This window comes from Antedon mediterranea, chromosome 7, assembly GCF_964355755.1.
Source record: "Antedon mediterranea chromosome 7, ecAntMedi1.1, whole genome shotgun sequence".
NCBI lineage: Eukaryota > Metazoa > Echinodermata > Crinoidea > Comatulida > Antedonidae > Antedon > Antedon mediterranea.
Window position 1 is genome coordinate 20523907 of NC_092676.1, and position 23300 is coordinate 20547206.

Here is a 23300-nt window from a genome sequence, read left to right on the forward strand (position 1 = left end):
TTGACCTGGCCTAGGTTGGTCGTCGGTCATCGCAAATCAAAAGCTCTCTATTCTACCATTACCCGTATAGCATTTAAAGGGTGTCTAGTTTCTTTTTCATATATAAATTAAAACATATTACATATTTTAATAACTTTGAAAATAATCTTGTTTGCCTATCAACTTTAGATTTAAATTTAATGACATGTTAATGAAAAGATATTTTATTTTTATTTTCATACAGAAAAAAAATAGATATTTTTTTTTATTATCATGCACAAAAAAACATCTAGAAGTTGATAGACTAGCAAGTTGTTACTCATTTCATTTTAAACAATTGGCAATTAATTGGTTTTTTGCTGTAACTTTTTCTATTCTATGTAACTGCTTTTATTTGCCATTCAACTTTTTAAATAGTACTTTCGTTCATGCTTCCTGCTTGATAGCATGCTTATTATACCATGTTTCTATCAGTGTGGTTGGGATGGGAGTTAGTAGTTGGTTTGGTGATATGAAGGGAGTTGGGTTATAGGAGTTGTAGAAATAGGAAAGTAAGGTGAAGTGGAGGATTACAAAATTAAAATCTATGGGTTGTACTGACATGACAATTAATCTATCATTTTCATATAGTAACATATCTCTGAATCCTTTCTTTCTTTGCTCTTTTTATCCTTATTTCCTTTCATCTTAAATACAATTTTCTCATGTTTGCTTTTTTTTGCTTCTAATTTTTATATCCCCTTTCAGTTCATTTATTTCCTTTCTTCATTCATTTCCTTCATCTTCCTGATTTCTGTATAACTGCCTACTCACTTCTATAGGCCATTCATAGCATGTGATTCTTATTAGTTTAAAGCCTTGCATTATACACACGCACACTGGATGCTATGCTTATTAACATGATATTGCAAATTTGTGTTTATTAATTAAAGATATTCATTTATTAATGATAGGAACAAAATAATTGAATATTATAATATTGGTGGGAGGGCGGTGTGTCGTTCAGAATTCCTAAATCTGCTAATGTACTTCCTAAATCATTATAAAAGCAACTTAATGTTTCCAAACATACCTACAATTTACTTATAATGATGATTTGATCTTAGTCAAAATTACATTTCATTCAGATCACATACTTAGTTTCAATCAGCTTAAGAAAAACATTGAAATTGGCTAAAAATGCTGGAGGTGGCAGTTTTTAACGGGAAAAACCTCTGACAGTCAAGGTTTTAATGTGAATTTCCATGATTGTATATTCCTTTACTTTTAGAAATTGTCTGTTCTCAATGTACTTAATATAAAGTACGAAAAAAGTCAGAGTACGGCAAAAATCTGAAATAATGGTTCTATAAAAATATATATAATCAGTGATGACTTGATCTTTATGACTATTTTAGTCAAAATTACATTTCAATCAGATCACATACTTAGTTTCAATCAGCTTAAGAAAAACATTGAAATTGGCTAAAAATGCTGGAGGTGGCAGTTTTTAACAGGAAAAACCTCTGACAGTCAAGGTTTTAATGTGAATTTCCATGATTGTATATTCCCTTACTTTTAGAAATTGTCTGTTCTCAATGTACTTAATATAAAGTATGAAAAAAGTCAGAGTACGGCAAAAATCTGAAATAATGGTTCTATAAAAATATATATAATCAATTCTTTTATTTTTCAGTATGTATGACTGGCAGGAAACAACAGAGAATGACGATGAGGAGATGGAGAAAATTAGACAGGGGTTAAAAAACGAAAAAGAAAAACGGGAAAATATACTACAAATGAAAGCAGACCTTGCAGAGGAGATTAAACAACATACAAAGCTGATTGGTGGTAAGACTGATGGAAATTTGACAAATTTTAACATTTTTTTTGCAAGGGTCAATGACGCTCATGCGTCTTCAGAAGAAAATTGAGATAAAAGTTAAAAACAGCAGAAACAAGACAATTTTTTCGTAACTGGTTAAAAAATAACGGTTAAAAACAACCTTTCAATTCGGTGTTAGAATGCCATTTAACCGGTTATTGCTGGGCAACTGCTGACCTTGAGTCAACTACACTGCAGTAACGTTTGAATTAACTGCCAGGACCGATTGCATTTTGGGTAATTCTACTGATATATGGAGCAAAAATTGAGCAGAAATTCAGTCAATATAAAAATTACATTTTAAATCTATTTTGAAATAAATGGTTTATTCGGCGCTATGCAGCAAAAACAGTAAATGAATTTCCAATGCACTCACTAAAATTATACATTTTCTTGTTTGTTTCACAGCTCAATCTCTCAAGGTCAGTCCATATTCAGGAGGGGAAGTGCAACGGTGAACACATATGACTGTTAATAACTCATTAACCGTACCAAAAAATATCTCCATTTCTTCCAGTTTGTAAATATTTATTATATCGGTGCCTTAATATAGTGTTTGAAGTCAGAAACCTTGGTAGATGTTATTAATGTCTGTCTACACTATCAAATTTTATGTGACAAAAAAAATGTGATGTGCCCATATATGGACATGATAATGTCATATCAGTGAGTACCATATTCACTACACACTTTTTTTGTCAAACTAGTTTGATAGTGTAGACAGAGCGTTAGCGCAAATTGATTGTGTACATTTTGGATAAAGCACAATCTTGTGTGATTTTAAATTTTCTTTAGCATGTTTACTGCCAAATATTCTGTTTCATCTGAAGTGGCAGAAGCATGTTAAAATCTCCTCCAATTTCTCTGTTGTTTTCTGTCACATACAACTAGTTATCTATGTAAAGACTATTTTAAATACAACTTTGTTCTTATATACGGTATGTACTTAGTTACTGTATCTAAATCACTGTTCACTATCAAACTAGTTTGACAAATAAAGTGTGCCCAAGTATGGTATTGATATGACATCATCATGTCCATATATGGGCACATCAGATGTTCGTCACATAAAATTTGATAGTGTAAACAGAGCTTTAGCTTTTGTTTGCAGTTATTTTCAATTTACTGTAATATTATATATATATTCTTTAAATAGATCAATATTTAGCATAGAACAGGGTTTTTCTGTCTGCCATTATTATTATGTAATTGACAGTTTCATAGATTTCTTAAAACCCTTGTAAGACATTAGTTTATGATAGCTGGGTTAGTACCAAAGAAATGGCATGCCATGCAAATCTGAAAACTGAGATTGAAAATAAACAATAGGTTTCACACTCAGATGGATCAGCACAGCAAAGGATACTCTGTCATTGTTTCCTTGTTCCCTCCCCTCCAACTTTCCTCCTACAATTACATTATCACATCATCCTATACATTCTTATGCCTGACTCCAATGTCATCTCTTCCAACTCCAACATTCTATAGAGGAAAACAACCATATACTATCATGCCAGCTGACTTCATTTAATAATTTCTTCTTTTTATTCAACCTTGAATATTCATTCTTCTATCAACATGACATTCACCCCCTGATTTCATTCTCTCCAAAGATACTATCGCACCATTGCAATGCATGGTGTTACAGTATACAGTTTCCATTCTGTCCATTAAATACTTGCCTTATGCTTTCGAAATTAGGCTTTCAAATTTAAACTGATTGAAAGAGTGGGGAAAATTGTGGGGAACCATGACAGACAATTAGACCTATCAGTTTTCAATTGTAAAAATATGTACAAATATAATTCTAATGCTTTACAACTAAATAGCCTTGAGGTTGTCTTTCTAACTCGTTGCCATCCATTTAAAAAAATTAGAAAATTTAGAATCTATATTATATAAAAATAACGTTTTTAAAGAGAATTTTAACTGGATTAATTTTCATTTCATTTGTAAATAGCTTAATTTTTTTATACCAATTGTGAATTTGGTGCAACGAAAGATAGGTTTTTATTGTAGTTTGAATAGTGAAAATATAATTTTTCTTTTATATGACATTGTTATTAATTGTAATACTACTGTAAAATAAACATTTAAAATAGCAAATTAATTTAAAGTATTATAAAGGAAATGATGTAATACAGTATTTTAGTTTAAAGTTTATTTGATATTGCTATACATTACTGTATCGGAATAAATTTAATAATGAATTAAATTTAATAAACATTAATATTAGTGCTTGGCAAATAAGAAAAAAATGTTTGGAGGAAAAAAATCCTCCGGTTTATTATTGGGAAAATAGGTGGTTTATTCTAGGCATACTGTACATTGGAATGCCTTGATACAATTTGATTCACTTCTTAATATTTAGTATCAAGAAATATTCTATATCATCTGAAATACAGTAGAATCTCTATTTAAGAACCATTAATTGTAGTCTTATTAGAGGTGTCCCATGAACATATTTCCCTTTCTTGGGAAAGTGTCCACCACTGAATAGGGGTGTTCCAAAGAGGACTTCGGTATTTAAACCCAATGAATATTAATTACAGTGTCAAATTAAGGATCATAAATTCTAGACAGAAGTTTAATTTATTTGACCTGCTAATAAGGTCAAGCATCGATGATATAGTATATAACAGGTTAAAATTTTAAATCACCCCATTAGTCATCCACTAAATAATAGTTACATAATCACCCCCATTAGTCATCCACTAAATAATAGTTACATAATTGATTTAGCAATACTTAAAAGTAATATCTTTTATTGATTTAAAGCCTTTCTTTTGTTTTTCTTTTATTGTCTTTCAGTAATTATAATATTTTTGTATACAAAACACTGTACAAATCATGTGTAGATATATTCTATACTTTACAACTAATAATATCTCTTTTGAAGCCTAGTTAGTGCTAAAAACGCCTTTGAAATTATTTTAAAGATTTGCAATAACTTCTTTTTTGCCTTGATTGTTTAATTGATAAATAAGTATAATTTAGTATGGAACGCTTATTATGCACAATTAACAAATTAACTATTAGTATTTGATACCTTAATACATAGCAGCCTTAGTACATTGACTATCATGCCTTTTTCTTTGATTATCACATGACTTGTTAAATTAAATGAATTTTATAATTAATTTGGTAGGATACATGCTGTTAAAAGAAAAATATAAACTTTACTGCAAATAATTTTTGTTTGACAATATAATAAAAATAAGAAAGAGATGAAATGAAGTAGGCCTAAGTAATTTTTTATTATTTTCTATGTAAAATATAGGTTTTAAAAAGATTTAATTTTTTATAAGAATTGAGTGTAGTGGATATAATAGTTTTTTTGTTATGCCAGGCTTAATGAGAGTTAACTGCTAGTTACATACAATTATGCACAGTTGGAAAGTTTATTATAAATCATGTTGTGACTTTTCACCAACACATTGCTGAAATTATAAATGTTGGGGCCTGTGGCGCAGTGTGTTGAGTAAATGAGTGGAATGTGTATTCCGTCACGTCCAGAAACACAATATTAAAGCATTTATATATTTTGAACATAATCGTTGAAACTTTGGATGTGGGCGTCCTAATTTACATAGGGTTTTTTAACATTTAAATTTGGTATGTTATGTGTAACGTGATTGATGTATCTTTTTTCAAATGCTGATTTATATTTACATTATTATTATTATTGGTTTGACTTGCAAATTGTAATAATGAAAAACTTCCATCCATGTATAAGTAGAGTTTTTAGTTTTGACACTAAAGTATAATAATTTTATATCTAAATTTAGTTTGGTCGTGAGCTCTGCCTGCCATTGGATTGTAATGCAGTATGGACGGCTACTAGGGCCATAATAGTAGCGTTTAAGTTAATATAGTGTTTTTCTGAATTAAATCAATTGATCATGTTGAAAAAAAGGTATTAAATTAATTTTAAAACAAAATAATTGTATGAATGATTATGTAACATGGCTTTCTTTTGTTAAGCTTTGTTGTGTTAAATGAACTCAAATCAACTTTTTTCCGTCGTGTATATCACATTTGGTATGCGCTGACGCACCTAAATTGCTTTGCACATGTTACATCAATATTATATACATATTTTAAAATGTCCATATTTGGCCATTTTTCGAAAATGTCCATGTGCATGGACATTTTCGCCAAATTTCGACCCTTTTATTTGTTGACATAACTAGTTACTATTGCTCTATAAGATATGGCCATATTTAGGTGATCATTTAGAATAAAATGATCACCTATTGTTATTGTATCAAATCTTTATTATTCTTCTTCTTCTTCTTCTTCTTTCTGTACACTTTTTGTTTAACAAATATCTCAAAAAGTTAAATGTCAATGATTACCAAAATTTCACAATGTCTTTCAAATACTGTAACTTAGTCCTAATAAGCTTTTCAGCGTGATCACTCATCCGTGACAACACGTATACGCCATTTTGTGAAATCACATTATCAATCATATCTCCATAATTCATTATCACATATTAATGAAATTCACTACATGTAAACTTCAGGTCAAGGTAAAAAATATTAGCAAATAAAAACCTGCGAGTTTCAAGGTCATGCGCATGAAATCGCGCGTTAAAATTTTAAAAAGCTCAAAATTAGGTTTTGATCAATTTAGAGCATGAATTAGGCCATATTTTTGCGTGTTTCAAAAAATTACTGCGCAAAAACACGTTTTTATGTCAAAACTGGTTACTGTAGCACAATTGACATGTGCAGAACCCATTATTCGTCTCTGCGCATGTTTATTATGCTATAGTAACCATTTATGTCAAAAAATAAAAGGGTCGAAAATCGGCCATTTTTCAAAAATTTCCATGTACTATAGTACATGGATTTTTTCCAAAAAATTGCCAATTTTGGACCTTTTTATTTTTCGTTAAAAGTGGTTACTATAGCACAATTAACATGCGCAGAATCCATTAGTAGACTCTGCGCATGTTTATTATGCTATAGTAACCATTTATGTAAAAAATAACCACTTTTGACATAAATGGTTACTATAGCATAATAAACATGCACAGAGTCGACTAATGGGTTCTGCGCATGTCAATTGTGCTATAGTAACCATTTATGTCAAATATGGTTATGATAGCACAATTAACATGCGCAGAACCCATTATTCGACTCTGCGCATATTTATTATGCAATAGTAACCATTTACGTCAAAAAATAAAAGGGTCGGAAATCGGCAATTTTTCGAAAATTTCCCTGTACTATAGTACAGGGATTTAAAAAAAAAAAAAGGCAAATTTTCGACCTTTTATTTTTCGATAAAACTGGTTACTATAGCACAATTAACATGCGCAGAACCCATTGGTCGACTCTGCGCATGTTTATTATGCTATAGTAACCATTTATGTCAAAAAATAAAAGGGTCGAAAATCGGCTATTTTTCGAAAATTTCCCTGTACTATAGTACAGGGATTTTTTCCAAAAATGCCCAATTTTCGACCTTTTTATTTTCGATAAAAGTGGTTACTATAGCACAATTAACATGCGCAGAGTCGACTAATGGGTTCTGCGCATGTCAATTGTGCTATAGTAACCATTTATGTCAAATATGGTTATGATAGCACAATTAACATGCACAGAACCCATTATTCGACTCTGTGCATGTTTATTATGCTATAGTAACCATTTATGTCAATAAATAAAAGGGTCGGAAATCGGCCATTTTTCGAAAATTTCCCTGTACTATAAAAAATATGGCCAATTTTCGACCTTTTTATTTTTCGATAAAACTGGTTACTATAGCACAATTAACATGCGCAGAGTCGACTAATGGGTTCTGCGCATGTCAATTGTGCTATAGTAACCATATTTGACATAAATGGTTACTATATGCATGTTTATTATGCTATAGTAACCATTTATGTCAAAAAATAAAAGGGTCGAAAAAAAATGGCCAATTTTCGACCTTTTATTTAACATGCCCAGAACCCATTATTCGTCTCTGCGCATGTTTATTATGCAATAGTAACCACTTTTGACATAAATGGTTACTATAGCATAATAAACATGCATATAGTAACCATTTATGTCAAATATGGTTACTATAGCACAATTGACATGCGCAGAACCCATTAGTCGACTCTGCGCATGTTAATTGTGCTATAGTAACCAGTTTTATCGAAAAATAAAAAGGTCGAAAATTGGCCATATTTTTTATAGTACAGGGAAATTTTCGAAAAATAGCCGATTTTCGACCCTTTTATTTATTGACATAAATGGTTACTATAGCATAATAAACATGCGCAGAGTCGACCAATGGGTTCTGCGCATGTTAATGGTGCTATAGTAACCAGTTTTATCGAAAAATAAAAAGGTCGAAAATTGGCCATATTTTTTATAGTACAGGGAAATTTTCGAAAAATGGCCGATTTCCGACCCTTTTATTTTTTGACGTAAATGGTTACTATTGCATAATAAACATGCACAGAGTCGAATAATGGGTTCTGTGCATGTCAATTGTGCTATAGTAACCATATTTGACATAAATGGTTACTATATGCATGTTTATTATGCTATAGTAACCATTTATGTCAAAAAATAAAAGGGTCGAAAAAAAATGGCCAATTTTCGACCTTTTATTTAACATGCCCAGAACCCATTATTCGTCTCTGCGCATGTTTATTATGCAATAGTAACCACTTTTGACATAAATGGTTACTATAGCATAATAAACATGCATATAGTAACCATTTATGTCAAATATGGTTATGATAGCACAATTGACATGCGCAGAACCCATTATTCGACTCTGCGCATGTTTATTATGCAATAGTAACCATTTATGTCAAAAAATAAAAGGGTCGAAAATCGGCTATTTTTCGAAAATTTCCCTGTACTATAGTACAGGGATTTTTTTCAAAAAATGGCAAATTTTCGACCTTTTTATTTTTCGATAAAACTGGTTACTATAGCACAATTAACATGCGCAGAGTCGACTAATGGGTTCTGCGCATGTTTGTTATGCTAATCAAAATAATATTATCTACACACGTGAAGAGCTAAAACAAGAACACGTTTTGTTGATTATCTCAAAACTTTGCTTTATGCAGTTGAGTCGTTCTTTCATTACGGGGCAGTATAGTACAGGGAAATTTCGAAAATTGACCAAATTTCGACCCATTTATTTTTCAACATAACTGGATGAGGATAACACAATATATGTTCATATATGGCAATATTTTCGCATAATAATTGAATTTTAAAAAGTGGCTATTTTAACCATGTTTCGAAAAAAAATTTCAAAAAATGACAAAATTTCAACCCTTTTATTTTTCGACATAACTAATTAATATAGCTATATAAGATTATGATAACACAATTTATGCGCACATATGGCAATATTTTCGCAAAATTGAATTTTAAAAGTGACTATTTTGACCATGTTTTTAAAAAATCCCTGCTTATTAAATAATGAATTGGCATACGCAGACGCCCATGATATGATCAGCGAATTTTACCTCAATATTTAATATATACATATTGTTGATATTTGGCGATTTTTCGAAAACTTTGAATTGAAAATTGTTGCACTCAAATAATCTTGCATGGTTGTATATTATACTATCCACTATCAAAACATGTTGCAGCACTAATATTTATACTGTAGGCACATTACAGAATACAAGTTTACATATTAAATATTGCTAAAATTTATTAAATAATTCTTTCGAAAAATATATTATTTTAATTTTTTACAAAGTAAACAATATCGTATACTCAATTGTATCAAATTAATTAAAATTAAAATATATAAAATGAATTATCATCAGAACATCAGGCATTTTGCTTGTTTAGATTCTTGTCAAACATACAAAGACAAAGAAATAATGTGATTGTAAAGCAAGCAAGTGTTTTGTAGTGTAGTGGAGCTGTAGCTTGGTGGTTAACGTGCTTGCTTTCCAATCCCAAGGTCCCGGGTTCAATCCTGACCTAGTGCAGGGTTGTAACTCATGACTCTTTCAACTCCACTCCCTAAGCCTCAAATGAGACTTAGTTTATAAGCACGATAAATTATTAAATAGTTTATCCATCCTGTAATTGGCGAGTTGAATAAAAAAAAAAAAAAGTACTGTATATCATAAACAATATCATGTAGAATGTATTTAATTATAATACTGCATATACTCTATACTAACAATAATTTTTGGCGTAGTGACTTTTACTGCAGTCATCTGAGCAGTGAAATACAAAAAGCATTCCCGTTTCACGGAGTGATATCTTTTGCACTGGATTTTTCAGCTAGGAAAAACCGTCTCTTTTGCTGGACAAGAGGGAATAGGTGAAGCTCACCATTAACTTAATTCTCCTGGTAAGGGAAAGGTACTGGGCTGTTTGAACAGCCACTTGGTTATGAATAAAGTATCCTATTAATGCTGTTCAAGTCATTCATCACACAGATTTAATTATGTCCATTGAGATTTTGATAACTGGTGTAAAACACATCTAGCAATCTGCTGCTGTACCAAAACCACTAACTGTTATCTAGTACAGACTACTTGATGTTGCAAAGAACTGATTTGAGGAAGATTGTTGGACTCTGCTTTCTTCCTCTCTTCATGTTCTTACAGGAATATAATACTGTTTATTCATCTCTATATAACTCTTTTCAATATGTTAGAAAGCCTGTAGACTTCAGTGGTGGTAAAATGCCTAGTCTGGCATGTCTCAACTCTAAGCTGGCAGTTGTTGGTAATGTATGTTGTAAGTAAGAAGCTTTAGGCCGTTGGTGGTGGGTTGAAGCGTGTAACAACATTCGATGATTACGTGGTGGGCCCTTAACTTTATTAGTAATAGCACGAACTAGGTCTCGTGCATGCTTCAAACTGTAGGCTATCAAAAGAAGAAACAAAATAATCAGTATGACAAGAGCTATTGTATGAAGACAACTATCCCTAATGATAGTTAAATTACACGCACCCTTTACTGTGTTATTAACCTCATTTATTTATTTATACCTTTTAATCTTGCTTTAACTTCATCTGTAAAAAACCCACATTCTAACCAGTCATCAAAATCTACGATGCAGTCAAATGGTGTAGTACCTTGCTTGTTCCTGTGCCGAATATTTGCACCTATGATATAAACAAAACATAGAGTTAAAATTGAAATTATCCCACACAGGTGACAAGAGTTTTATATATACAGTATAAATAATATTGTACAAAAAGTAATACACTCCCCTTCAAAATTGAAGTAGTTTTAACATAATCATAGTAGAACACAAATTTTGGGGGACCTATTCTGGGGATACTCCTATTAAATGTGACACCCTCCCATCAAACGAATTGTTTTAACACTACAACCAACTAGTTAGGGTACACTTTGTTGGGTTCTGAAGATGTCTCTTTAATATGTGCTCTACTCAAATTCTTAATGACAATAATAATGATTGTTCTTAGCTTACCATTTGCTAACAGTACACTGGTTGCAAACTGGTTGTTAGCTTGTGTTGCAAAGAACAATGGCGTACAATTGTCATCATTTACAGCATCTACCTCAGCGCCATACTGCAATAAAAGTCCCATGATATCACTTGACCCTCCTAACATCCCTGCTGCATAATGGAGCGGTCTAAAATTACAAAAGTAATTAATATAAAAGTGAAGATATGACAGTGTTGACAATAATTACTATGTATTATATATCTGTAAATAAGAAACAACTTACGTGTTTCCACCAGGATATCGTTGGTCTAAATCAGCCCCTTGCTCAAATAAGAACTCAATTAACTCCAGGCATCGTTTACTAAAAAATAAAGTTTGATACTCCACTCTACACATCTATGCCATTTTCCTTTCAAAGGGTGTCCATATTGGGAATAATGACATATGTAGAGTCTATACAGGTAGGGATCTCACAAAATAGACTACTAATATTCATAAAGGCATAATAGTAAAAATTACCCATATAGAATTTATATGATAATCTACATGCTTTATAGTCTAACTTTAAGAACTACAAAACTGCATTAAAATACAAAAAAAATGATTATTGACATTGCATATATAAGACAGCCAACATCAACTTAAATAGTGGCAGGTGGGAATGGCAATAAAGACACAGCTATAACTTACTATAAGTATTACTTTTTGACATTAATAGGACAATGTAAAGTAAATGAAAAGAATAAGGTGTATGGTAACGAAGAGAGAGATAAGAGACAATCAAGGGAGTAACCTGGTTGCATAATTACAAATAAACATGTAGAGATGTGTTGGTGTTGTTCGATTATCTTATAAAAATAAATTAATAAAAAATACCTTTGTATTTGTTCTGTCAATATACGATGTACCAACACATCTTGTTCATTATCTTTGAACGTGAACCCATTCTCTACAAGCCATTTGGCACAGTCTAAGTAATCATTAGCCAAGGCAAGGTGTGGCAGACTTGGAGGTATCAATGGGTCTTCTTCCTTGATTGAGGCTAGCATAGTGCCATCTGTATCCATTCCAAGAAGGTACTCGATGGCATCAATACGGCCTTGCATGGCACAGCAATGCAGGGCTAGCAGTCCTTGGTTATTTCGGTGAATTAGACTGATGTTGTGTACCATCTAAGTAGAAGAGAAATTGAGAAAAGCAAATTTATTTCAGTACTTCAGTATTTTTTAGCTTCCAGGATTATCCTGGGTTTGCTATCTTTATAATGATTAAAACGTGGGTATAATTATACAAGTTCAATTTTCTAATGAAAATAGAAGTATAACGTAGGCATTGTTTAAAGGTTTGCATGGTGAATAAACACTAGCATTATCTAGTTTGGGGTGGTACACCATATACGGTACACAGAAAGAAGAACTGACAGTCACAATAGCATATAGGAAATTATGGAGGAATCTAGTTATATAAGTACGGGTATGTCCCGAACTAAGTAAGTAAGTATTCGGTACACCTTACTTTATAAGAAAAATGCCTTACTAGTGTTTCTAGACAGTCTATTTCTGTTGCTTTGCTAGCTTCTCCGTAGCATTTGACATGAAGAGTTGTATTACCTTCTCCATCTGTGGAGTTTATGTCTGCTCCATTCTCCAACAAGATCTACCAAAACAATATTTGAACATCATATTTGAGTAAATTATATAACCAACTAAGTTTATATAAATATACAATCTATCTACTGTACTCCAAGTAATTTATTTATTAAATGTCTTTGTTTTCCTTCTATCTGCATATGGTGTTAGTTATTTATTGCACATTTTTTAAATTTAATTTGTAATTTTCTATTATCATATACTAGATCTAGGTCGTTTATTTGTATATGTGTTTATATATCTAACAGTATCCACATTCATAGTAACAAATTTGAGATTCAAATGAAGACCAAAAATGTTTAATACATATTTACAGTATTGTCAAAGTATTGAAATACTATATCTAAAGGTTTTAAGTTTATCCCCAAGGACCCATAAATTTACCTACTTGTGTTAAACCAAATATAAGATATTTTATTATACCAAAATTAATACTAAATGTTTATTACTAACCTTTATGGTGATGGCATTGTTAGCACGATGTAATGGAGTTGCACCCTTATAGTCATGCAAGTTCACATCCACTCTTTCTTTCAGTAACTCTTTGACAACAGCGATGGCACCAAAATATGTTGCAGTGTGTAGCAGAGTACTGCCATTGATACATCTGTACAAATTAGAAGGAAGAGTAGTAGGAAATTACAATGAAAATTAACACAAAATCTTAAAACAATCTCGAAATAAGTCATGTCTTGGGTACATCAGTTGATAACATGTTAGTTGATAACATGCTAGTTAATAACATGCTAGTTGATAACATGCTTGTTGATAGCATGCTACTTGATAACATGCTAGTTGTTCATAACCAGTACCGTTGTAATAATTTTACGATCATTCGTATAAAATATCTTAAAGGTCAAGAGACTGATCCCATACTATTAACCCAGATTGCCTAATTTGTAACACAGTGTGCAATGAAACATCTGTAAACAAGTTACCTGCTGCGTAAGCTGGAGAAGCGACGTACACCAGTCACATGATCTTCAACCATTTTTTGTAAAAGGTCTGTGTTGCCCCTCATTAACTTTGGAATACAGGTTTGTAAATGGTCATGATATGCTAAAAAAAGAAAGAATTATCATGAACTGAGCTATATTTGTTTGCATTAATACTATTAATATAAAAATCTAAGAAACAGATGCAATGATTTCTTTATTTAAGAACTGTTAAATTGATATAATAAACTTACAAATCAAATATTGCTTTAACTCCTCATTTCTAACTGAATCAAATGCTGTTTTACTTTGTTTATTCTTGCTAAACACGTTTGCGCCCCATTCAACGAGTAACTGAAAGAAAAATTCAAAGGTTGGATATATCTGTACTCCTTTCCAATTAACTAGGACTGATCTACACATTACATTAGGTGAAATATAATGCAATTAGTAGAGTCTATACAGTTAGGATCTCACAAAATATATCAGATTGTCTTACCTCGGCTGTGTTTTCGTGTGTGTCCTAAACAAAGATGAAAAATAATAAATTATTATGGAATATAATTTAGCATTATGATAAACATGTAAATGTAGTGCATTTGACCAATGACAGCATGTTCTACAAAACAAATGAATATGAAACTAAAACCAAAATGAATAGGCAATATGAGGTTACAAGTGAGCGAGTTCAAACCTAAAATATGAAGTGTTCAAATAATGATTAACAATTTGTCTGATTCTGGAAAACCACAACTCTTGGACCTGTGCAATGAACATGTTTGTTGTTGAGTGAGACACACATTTTAGAAACAGCTTTTCATTGATTCCTTGCAGTGCAATGCCAATTACTGTGCAATTAGATCACTGATGGCATCGTATTTAAGAAATAGTATTCAAGAAATCTTCCAGTATTACATGGTAAACATGTAAACTTTCTCCATGGAGATCAGCGAGCGTTCAATACATATTAAAAATACCCAACATGTTCATTGCGTCAGGTGGAATTGAAATTCTGTTGCCAATACGTTCTGGTTGTAGATGAATATCCATCACAAACAACACAACAAGCTAAAATGAAAGGAGGTGAAAAAAGGCAGGCAGGAGATGTAATATGACCATGTGTTCACTATGGGATAAAACAACACACAGCATAAACCCCATCACCTTATTATTCCGTTTTCTTTTATTTTTAAAGGTAGACTTATATTGATGTTCGGCACAAAGACGGAATATATTGCCATGCCGATCCCATGGGTGTATCATGTGTAAACCAGTAAAGTATGTATCCTGTCCTAAGTCCTGGTAAAGTTAGTAAAAGAGAAGATTTTAGCACATCAAAAGAAGATTTAGTGTAGTAGGCCTATATTCTTTAAAGTTAAATGATCAACAATTACTTAGCGGTGATTAGTATACAAGCCTATAGCCAGGATTGTCAAGTAGGCCTAGCCCGATTACAGTATTCAAAACACTTCCACTTCTGATCTTTGGTTTATAAAAGGCACTTAACTTGGGGTGGGGGTGGGTTTGTTTGGACACTATGAATTCCCCTGTACTGGCTATGGGCTTGATATAACATAATAAATAGTTTACTAAGATGTGTCTACTGTAAAAGCTAGTCGAAATAGCCATTCCTATAACAATATGAGTCTGTGTAATGCAAAAAAGAATTAAACACATTGTTTATAATTAGTTTGTTAGTCACATGTAAATCATTATTATTCCTTTAAAACCAAGTGAAGAGAAAATACACCATCATCAGAAAGGTTAAGTCAAACGGCAAAATCCAAGCAACCCATTAAAATACATTATTTCTATACCATTTGTTGCGATGCATATACTGATGTGCCGACCTCATCACTAACACGATAAAGCTGTTCCAATGAATATAGTATAATTATAACAAAAAAGACTAAATATTATGCTGTATGAAGATTTCTGCTATTAAGTAATACAGTCAACTCTCCAGAAACCAGACTCCAAAAACACCGGAAATTTTCAGTTAACCAACATTTTCTAAGGATCTTACAATGTAATTGTAAAAAAATATAAAAAGAAGCATTTTTGACTAACACAGGCCGTCAGATTTGTTGGAGATTTCACTGTATATATACCACTGAGGCAAAACTCTCCCTTAGCAGAAATGGTCCACAGGCCTGTCAAGAGTGTCAGCCCATAAAATACACAATTGTAATTTGATTATATTAACTGCCCATCAAATACAACCCAAGGGTACTATTAGGTCATTTACAACAAGGTCACCTGGACAGCTCATGAAAATTCCTACATGGTTTTCAGCAATTTCAGTAGTGAAGTGACTGTCACACTCCAGCTGGCCTCTCATGTGTGTCAAGATAAACAATCAGAACTCCTAAATTGTTTAAAACACAGACCAAGATTTATTACCCGGATTTTTTCAAAAACCCGGGTGAAATGGACTGATTCTGCTAAGGGAGAGAAATGCCTAATCTTCTTCAGAAAATCCTTAAAAATGCATAGAAAGTTATAAAAAGCTTTATACATGCAAGTCTTTGAGATAATTATGCTGTTTTTATATAAAAGAAAAATTGAAACATAGTATTTTAAGGTATAATATTAGCAAATTGTTTTATACATTATTAAAACAATTTCTGTTATTTTAGCTTATAATACAGTAAAAAAAAGAAGACAAATTTGCAAGTTAACTAGTACAACAACACAAACTGTTTATCAATTTTACCTGACTTATTCCTTTTGATAAGCCTTCCACAGCATTGAAGAATGGCGTTGCTCCCAAGTAGTTTTTAGTGTCAATATTGCAACCACTCTCAAGCAGATACAATGCAACATCCTAAGTAAGTAAAAGATAACAATTACTTTATATACTTTATTAAATACCACTTGGTTACGATCAGTGGCTGTGTGTGTACTAGTACACCGGGGTAACCCACTACTCGTCTCGAAAGATGTACTAGGTTCTTTAAAGTGCACACGAGCTAGATGTGTACACTGGACCTACAGTTTATAGTCCTTATCCGAGAAGACTCGTTCTACCACCAGAACCATGGAGCGAGTGAGCCTCGAACCCTTATGGGTTATGGCTACGTCTAATTACAGGTTTCCACTGTCTTAACCACTCGGCCACCCATTGGTTAGTAATAAATTTGACTAAAGTTACATACTGCTTGCCCGAATGACCACCGAAAAGCACTGCATAATATCATCTAACCCTAGGAGGTAGGCTGAACTGAGTTTTGACTTGTTAAATGAGTCTATTATGGTCTTAAAAAGGTAAAGGCAAGAACTTACATAATTTCCATTTCTGGCTGCCATATGAAGTGCTGTGTTCAGTGTTTTCTTTTCTTTTGCATTAATAAAATTAGGTTTCATATCCTTAAAAAATACTACCAGTTTCTGGATGGTATTGAGCTCTCCCAGCTTTGCCGCTTTAAAGAACAAATTCTCCCATGGTTGGAAGTTACCAGGGAATACTTGGTAAAGGAAGCTGCCATTATAAGAAAAACATGGAATTCTATTCATTATACTAATAATAATAATAATAATAATATTTATTCGGTTACTCATCTTATTTAGAATTTAAAAACTTACACAGTGCCAGTTTTCATACTTTTGTTTCTTGAAAGACTTTCAAAATACATCTAAAAATGAACATTAAAGATAAATTTCTTAATATTAAAACCAAACTATCTATATGTCAACACTAACTAGTTTGACAAAAAAAAGTGTGATGTGCCCAAATATGGTAGTGATATGCCAAAATATGGTAGTGATATGGCATCAGTTTGACAGAGCTAGAAACGCAAAAAATTGACCTTTGAGTTAATCAGCTTTCTATACTTGTTTTCGAATGAAACTCTTTAATCACAAGGTAGGAGGGGGTTTGGTAAATATTCAAACAGCGGAAACAAAATCATTAAATGCTAACACGATCTCACACAATTTCGCAAACCAATATAATTTGTTTCTCAAATATAGGATGCAAAACTGGGTTTCAGAATAAATGTTTACCTCATATTGCGGATAATCACTTGGATTGATTTCAAGAACCTCATGAGAAGGAAGACCAAGTATGGAACGGATTGTTGCTGGAAAAGAAATAATATTCATTCATTCATTAGAAATATCATTATGATTTATTAATGTAATTTGCACATACTATATAGTAGCACAATATACCTAAAGTCAATTTTCTCTGAAAACCAGAAACTCTTCCAAAACCAAACTTTTCTCAAGGTCTTAAAGGTCCCAAATTCTTTGTTTACCATTAAAAACACTTTCAGACTTTCTGGAAGACCTGACATATTAGCTGTTTCTCAAACAAACTACAAAGTAACACTTTTCCTGTCCCAACAAAATAAAACAAGAAAAAATGTGTTTGTTACCTTTTGATTGACTTTTCCCCTGAGTGAAGTCGTCCATAAATTCTCCAGTATGTATATTCTTCAGGACAATCTTGCGTTCTGGATTAACAGTCTCCCTCATCTTGCTCAAATAGAATCCAAGGCCATTTGACAAGTTTAAGTTTATCACCATCGATAAACATAGGTCACTGATTGTGATTGACCTAAGGAAGTAAATTATACAAATCGTACAGTAATTTTTAAATATATACAAGTTCACATGTAATATAGACAAACAATAGCAAAAAGTGTACTTACCTAGGTACGGGGAATGTGTCAAACCGTTCCTTCATCTTCTTAGAAACAATTTCCCTAGTCTAAAAAAAATAAAATATTATTAGATTACATTATTACTAATAATTTTACTGCATAGTAGCTTTTGTAGTATCCTGTTGAATATGACAAATTTGAAAAATATAATAATAACAGTAACTGTACCTCAATCTGTATTTTGTTTACATGCTCCCACCATGCCTTGCAAGCTTCAATGTCAAAGGTTATTCCAATAGTACTTTTTTCTGAAGAAAACCAAACCAAATAGTTGAGAGAAGATGTCAGAGTAGTTCTCATAAGCTAAAAATAGCTAAAGCAAATAATTGTATTTGTTAAAATAGTATTTTACCTTGTTCATATTCTGCAATTAAGTTTTTAAGTTCTTTCCGTCTTTTGAGCATTGTAACGTTATGTACAATTTCTGGAAAACTTTCCACCTCATGTCGAGCTGCCCTCAACAGATGATCTAGTTCTCGCTGCAAACAAAAGTGTTATAATGTAGAATTATTTTAATTTTTACAGTAGTTTATATCAGCTACTGCTCGAGAACTTTTTTTTGATTGGCACTGAAGTGTTTAAGGTGATGTTCTGGATAATGTTGCCAAACATTCAACAGCATAGTCAAATTAAGATAAACTTTTATAACAGAATGTTTTGCTGTTACGCCGAACAATTATTTCAATATTATTAATTAATACTCATACAATTTTAATTAAATTTAATAATGTGAACAAAACATACCAAACGTGCCAAGATACTTCTAGACTGTCTTAGTTTAAAACCACACATGAAGTAAACACAAAATGTACTACAGATAGCCATCTCATCAGCCTGAAAATGTATAATTAGTATGATTGCAACAATTTAATTTAAAGATGTATTGTCCCCAAAAAACATGGAAAATAAAGATTAATAAAAAGAGACTTATGGTTTAAATCAGTTTTTTTCAGGTAAATAATTTGTGTAATAAAGTGAATAACTATTATGTGACATTAAATGGCATATTCAACAAAAACATTAAAAAAATTTTTTTTTTTTAGGGGAACAATATATCTTTAATGCTTTTCTATTGTTGTTTTTTAAAATACTTAAAAACCACCATGATATACTATAAAATACAGAAGTATCAGAGTGCTAAATTTTCAGAAATACATCATCAAATTTAATTACAATATCAATTCCAGAGTATTAAAAATTAACAATATTAATCACAGATATACTGTATTACACGTTTAAACAATGATCAAATTGACCTCAACAAGATCCTGTGAATCTAGTGGAGTATTAATACGCATTATCTTCTCGTAAGTACGCAGAGCCAGGTTGATTGTCCATCTATCATTCAACATCACTTCTGTAGTGAATGTACCTGGAGCAAAACAGTTCACTAAAGCGCAAAGCACACGGCTATCGACCAAGTCATCCAATGTCTAAAACAGATAAAAAGAAAGTTACTTTATTTCACAGAGCTGTAGCAAAAAACATGTTTGCATGAGTTTGATAGTGTAGGCCAAGCTTTATAGTTAGCATTGTAGGCTCTTTTTTTTAAAAATGGGTAAACCTGTAAACACAAAATGAGTGGTGTACAACAGTATATACAACAACTATGTAAACAACACCTTATGCTAACATACCTGAACATGCAACTTACGGCCTTCGCGGCTCGTCTGTAGCTGTGCATTTATCATTTCCAACACAGCGTCCTCAGCATCAGGCCTAGGCCACATTTTGTTCTTTGGCTTAAACTTCTTGCAATAATTATCCCCTGGAAATGGTGTGTAAGGAAGAGAAGGTGTGGCAGACACAGCCTCTGGTTCCTGTTGAAAATTAACATTTTTCTTGCTTCAAAATGAAGTACAGTGAGAAAGAACAAATGTAATTTATAAGGTCTTGTTTTAATGACAGCTTACCGGAGATGAAGGAAGACTCTCTGATATCACAGCACCGCTTCCAAATCCTGATAACAATGATTTGGTCACTTTTGCTTTTTTCTTCTTTGCACTTTTTTCAGGACGAAGTTTAGGAATCCACTTGAAAAAACATAAAAATACAGTTTCAATGGTTTTTTGATTATTATTTAAATTGTGCAAGGGATAGCATACAGATCTTACAGCCTTGGCATGTTAAAACACTGTCAGATCATTGAAGTTAAGCAACGTTGGGTCCGGTTAGAGCTTGGATGGGAGACCATCTGGAAAAATATTGGGTGCTGTATAATATGGATCCGGGGTCGTCTTATTAGGCAGTTGAAATCAGACTTTCATGTATCTGCCTCAGACTTATTGGCTATGCCTCTTCTCTGGTCAAGGTGGGCACTGGATGAGAGAAGCCCTTGATTAATGATAGGACCAACAGTCCATCATTCAGATTAATGTAAGACTAATTGACATTGTTGTTTTGCGACAGACGTCGGCCATAATAAATAAATCATAATAACGGGTCTTACCTCAAACGGAACTTCAGTGAGAACTTTGTCATCCTTGTGAAGGAGATATTCAAGTCTTTCCCAGGTAAACCAAATGTCATGACACACCAAACGCCACAACAAATCAAACACCTGCAAAATTATATTTTATTTGTTAAATTTATTTATTAGGTAGATTTTCGTACATTATTGAACTCATTGTATATGCGCTATACTAACACCTGTTACTCTGAAACTTGGATGGATCATATTCAACAAGCTCCACCCACTACTTACATGTTCAGCGTGTCTCATTGCAAATAATCTACAATCAACAAATACATCAACTGGAATAATATCACTGGAAAAAAAGCAGGCGAAATATGTCAATATACTCAAATGTCTTCACATTAGTTAAATATGATGGAACCTTCTTTTTGGGAATATTAATGAATCAATGGGTACCTGGTCAGGTCAAAGCACTAACATGCTGATTACTGGCTGCAATATTATGGAAGTATGTTTCCATATATGTTTGATAAAAAATGACCGGGGTAATATGTCGATATCCGTGATTGTGCAACTGGGTGCTAGCTTGGTTTTTTTGTCTTTTTGTTTCCATTCTTTCTCTTTATTGTCGAGCGCATAGAGACATCGTTTATTTGCGCTATATAAATCTATCTATTATTATTTATCATTAAGCGTCATTTGAACATACAGTACATATATGGAATTTGTGCTATATAAACCTGTCTGACATTTAGTTTATCTCATGTCATAATACTTACTTTTCTTTCAGTTCACCTATTACCCACTCCATACGAGACACTTTCTGTTGCTGTGTCAGCCCATCAAAACTTTTTAGCTTTTTGTTGTCAACACCTGTTAGGCCTTTTGGAAAAAAATAAAACAAAAGATAGCATTTTAGATCTTTAATTTATATTTAAGAAAGAAAAAGTACACAACAAAACTAATAATTTGCAATACTGCAATATAGATACTGTTTGTATACATACCTTGTAAAATAATACAGTATATGATTAAGTATACTTTATGATATGAAATTTGGCAAAAAATAGGAGGTGGGATTATACATCAGAATGGAATGTGTCATTCACAAATAATTATTGATGCAGGGGTGCTTCTAAAAACCTAGATGGTACATCTAATGGAGTGTCCATGTCCATCACTCTACCACCCACCACATCATGAACAACATAGTCACTGTGCGTCATGGTCACCTAAAACTTGTAAGTCACTAAGTCACTCACACAGTGGTCTGTCATGGTATTCATGGGAAGTTAAATAAATAATGTACGAAGTAAACCAAGTTCATATATTTACTTTGAATAAGCATTTTTAAGTTGGTTCCTTTTAGCAAGTCCATTATGACATTGTTCAGTAGATGGTCATACGATTGCAGACGGAAGTTCACCCATGCTGTGAAACCGTTGATTTTTGTTCGTAGAGACATTCTTCACAATGTTTACACTTTTGTTTTTGAAATGTTAATGAAATGACGTTAAATTGATTTGCAAGAAATCATATCAATAATTTTTCTGTAGTGTAACTTATACTTGCATGGTTGCAAATCCCTTTCAAGATAAAAAAAAAACAAGACTGTAAGTTAACATAAATACAGTACACAAATAAGCAATTTGAATTACTATACATATATAGGCCTAGGCCTATAAAGCCTCTAGTAATGGTGTTTTGAACAGCTGGTATAATGATAATTCTAGAAATATTTATTTTATTAACCAATTAAATTGATCTAATTAATTTGAAAGGAGGACGAAATGACCACGCGATTTACCCCACAAAAGATCCCTTATTGTTCGGGCTTCGAAAATGCCTAAAAAACGAAAAGTACGAAATGTTTCACAATGCAGCCTAAAATAGTAAATAATAGAGTTAAAAAGTAGTACGTTTTATATAATATTAATAAAAATGATATTATAATGTGTTTCTTGGTTATACATAAACATGATCAAACACATATTACTCAAATAAATCGTCTAAATCAACTACTAACCAAGTTTAAAAAAAATAAATCACGATTCAAAGTTACTATACTTTTTGTTGTTGTTGATGATGCCATGGCGAAGTCAAACAAATGTAAAGCGCATGCGCACTTCAATTAATAACGATCGAGAGGCACATGTAAACAGGTCACGGATAACCACCGGAAGTATTGCTGAAGTTACGCAATCAAATAGTAAAACGCATGACGTTGACGTAGCAACAAAATAACTCCACGCATGGTGTGTAGGCCAACGTGAGCACAGGTCTAAACATGGCGCTCTAAAGTAGGTTTTACACTACAAATAAGGTCACCGGAAGCATTTTATCCTATAACCGGAAGTACTAGGTCATTATCT

At 32.2% G+C, this 23300-nt stretch overlaps 2 protein-coding genes across 3 annotated transcripts in view; one reads left to right on the plus strand and one right to left on the minus strand.

Annotated features, from left to right (window-relative positions):
• LOC140055481 (uncharacterized) overlaps positions 1–5833 on the plus strand; it is a 35145-nt gene extending 29312 nt beyond the window's left edge. The window contains exons 29-30 of the mRNA XM_072100821.1: positions 1655–1809; positions 2252–5833. Of these exons, the coding sequence (XP_071956922.1) occupies positions 1655–1809; positions 2252–2301 (205 nt within the window). The 3' untranslated portion in view covers positions 2302–5833. The remainder of the gene's footprint in view (positions 1–1654; positions 1810–2251) is intronic.
• Positions 5834–9221: 3388 nt separating this feature from the next.
• LOC140055315 (uncharacterized) lies at positions 9222–23163 on the minus strand. Of its 2 annotated transcripts, none has more exons than XM_072100627.1 (27): positions 22996–23163; positions 22264–22514; positions 21708–21810; positions 21217–21280; positions 20962–21072; positions 20426–20545; positions 20150–20332; positions 19769–19945; positions 19257–19346; positions 18865–18991; positions 18681–18760; positions 18501–18559; positions 18225–18406; positions 17851–17927; positions 17431–17480; positions 17131–17326; positions 16562–16672; positions 14345–14368; positions 14100–14199; positions 13849–13969; positions 13364–13517; positions 12798–12917; positions 12138–12433; positions 11545–11622; positions 11282–11448; positions 10833–10949; positions 9222–10707 (listed from the first exon to the last, which is right to left on the minus strand). In XM_072100627.1, exons 2-27 carry the CDS (start codon positions 22391–22393, stop codon positions 10484–10486), a joined length of 3261 nt encoding a protein of 1086 aa, XP_071956728.1. In that variant the 5' UTR covers positions 22394–22514; positions 22996–23163; the 3' UTR covers positions 9222–10483. The 2 variants fall into 2 exon arrangements, with proteins under 2 accessions (XP_071956728.1, XP_071956727.1); XM_072100626.1 differs by having other exon boundaries at positions 22955–23163.
• Positions 23164–23300: the final 137 nt, after the last annotated feature.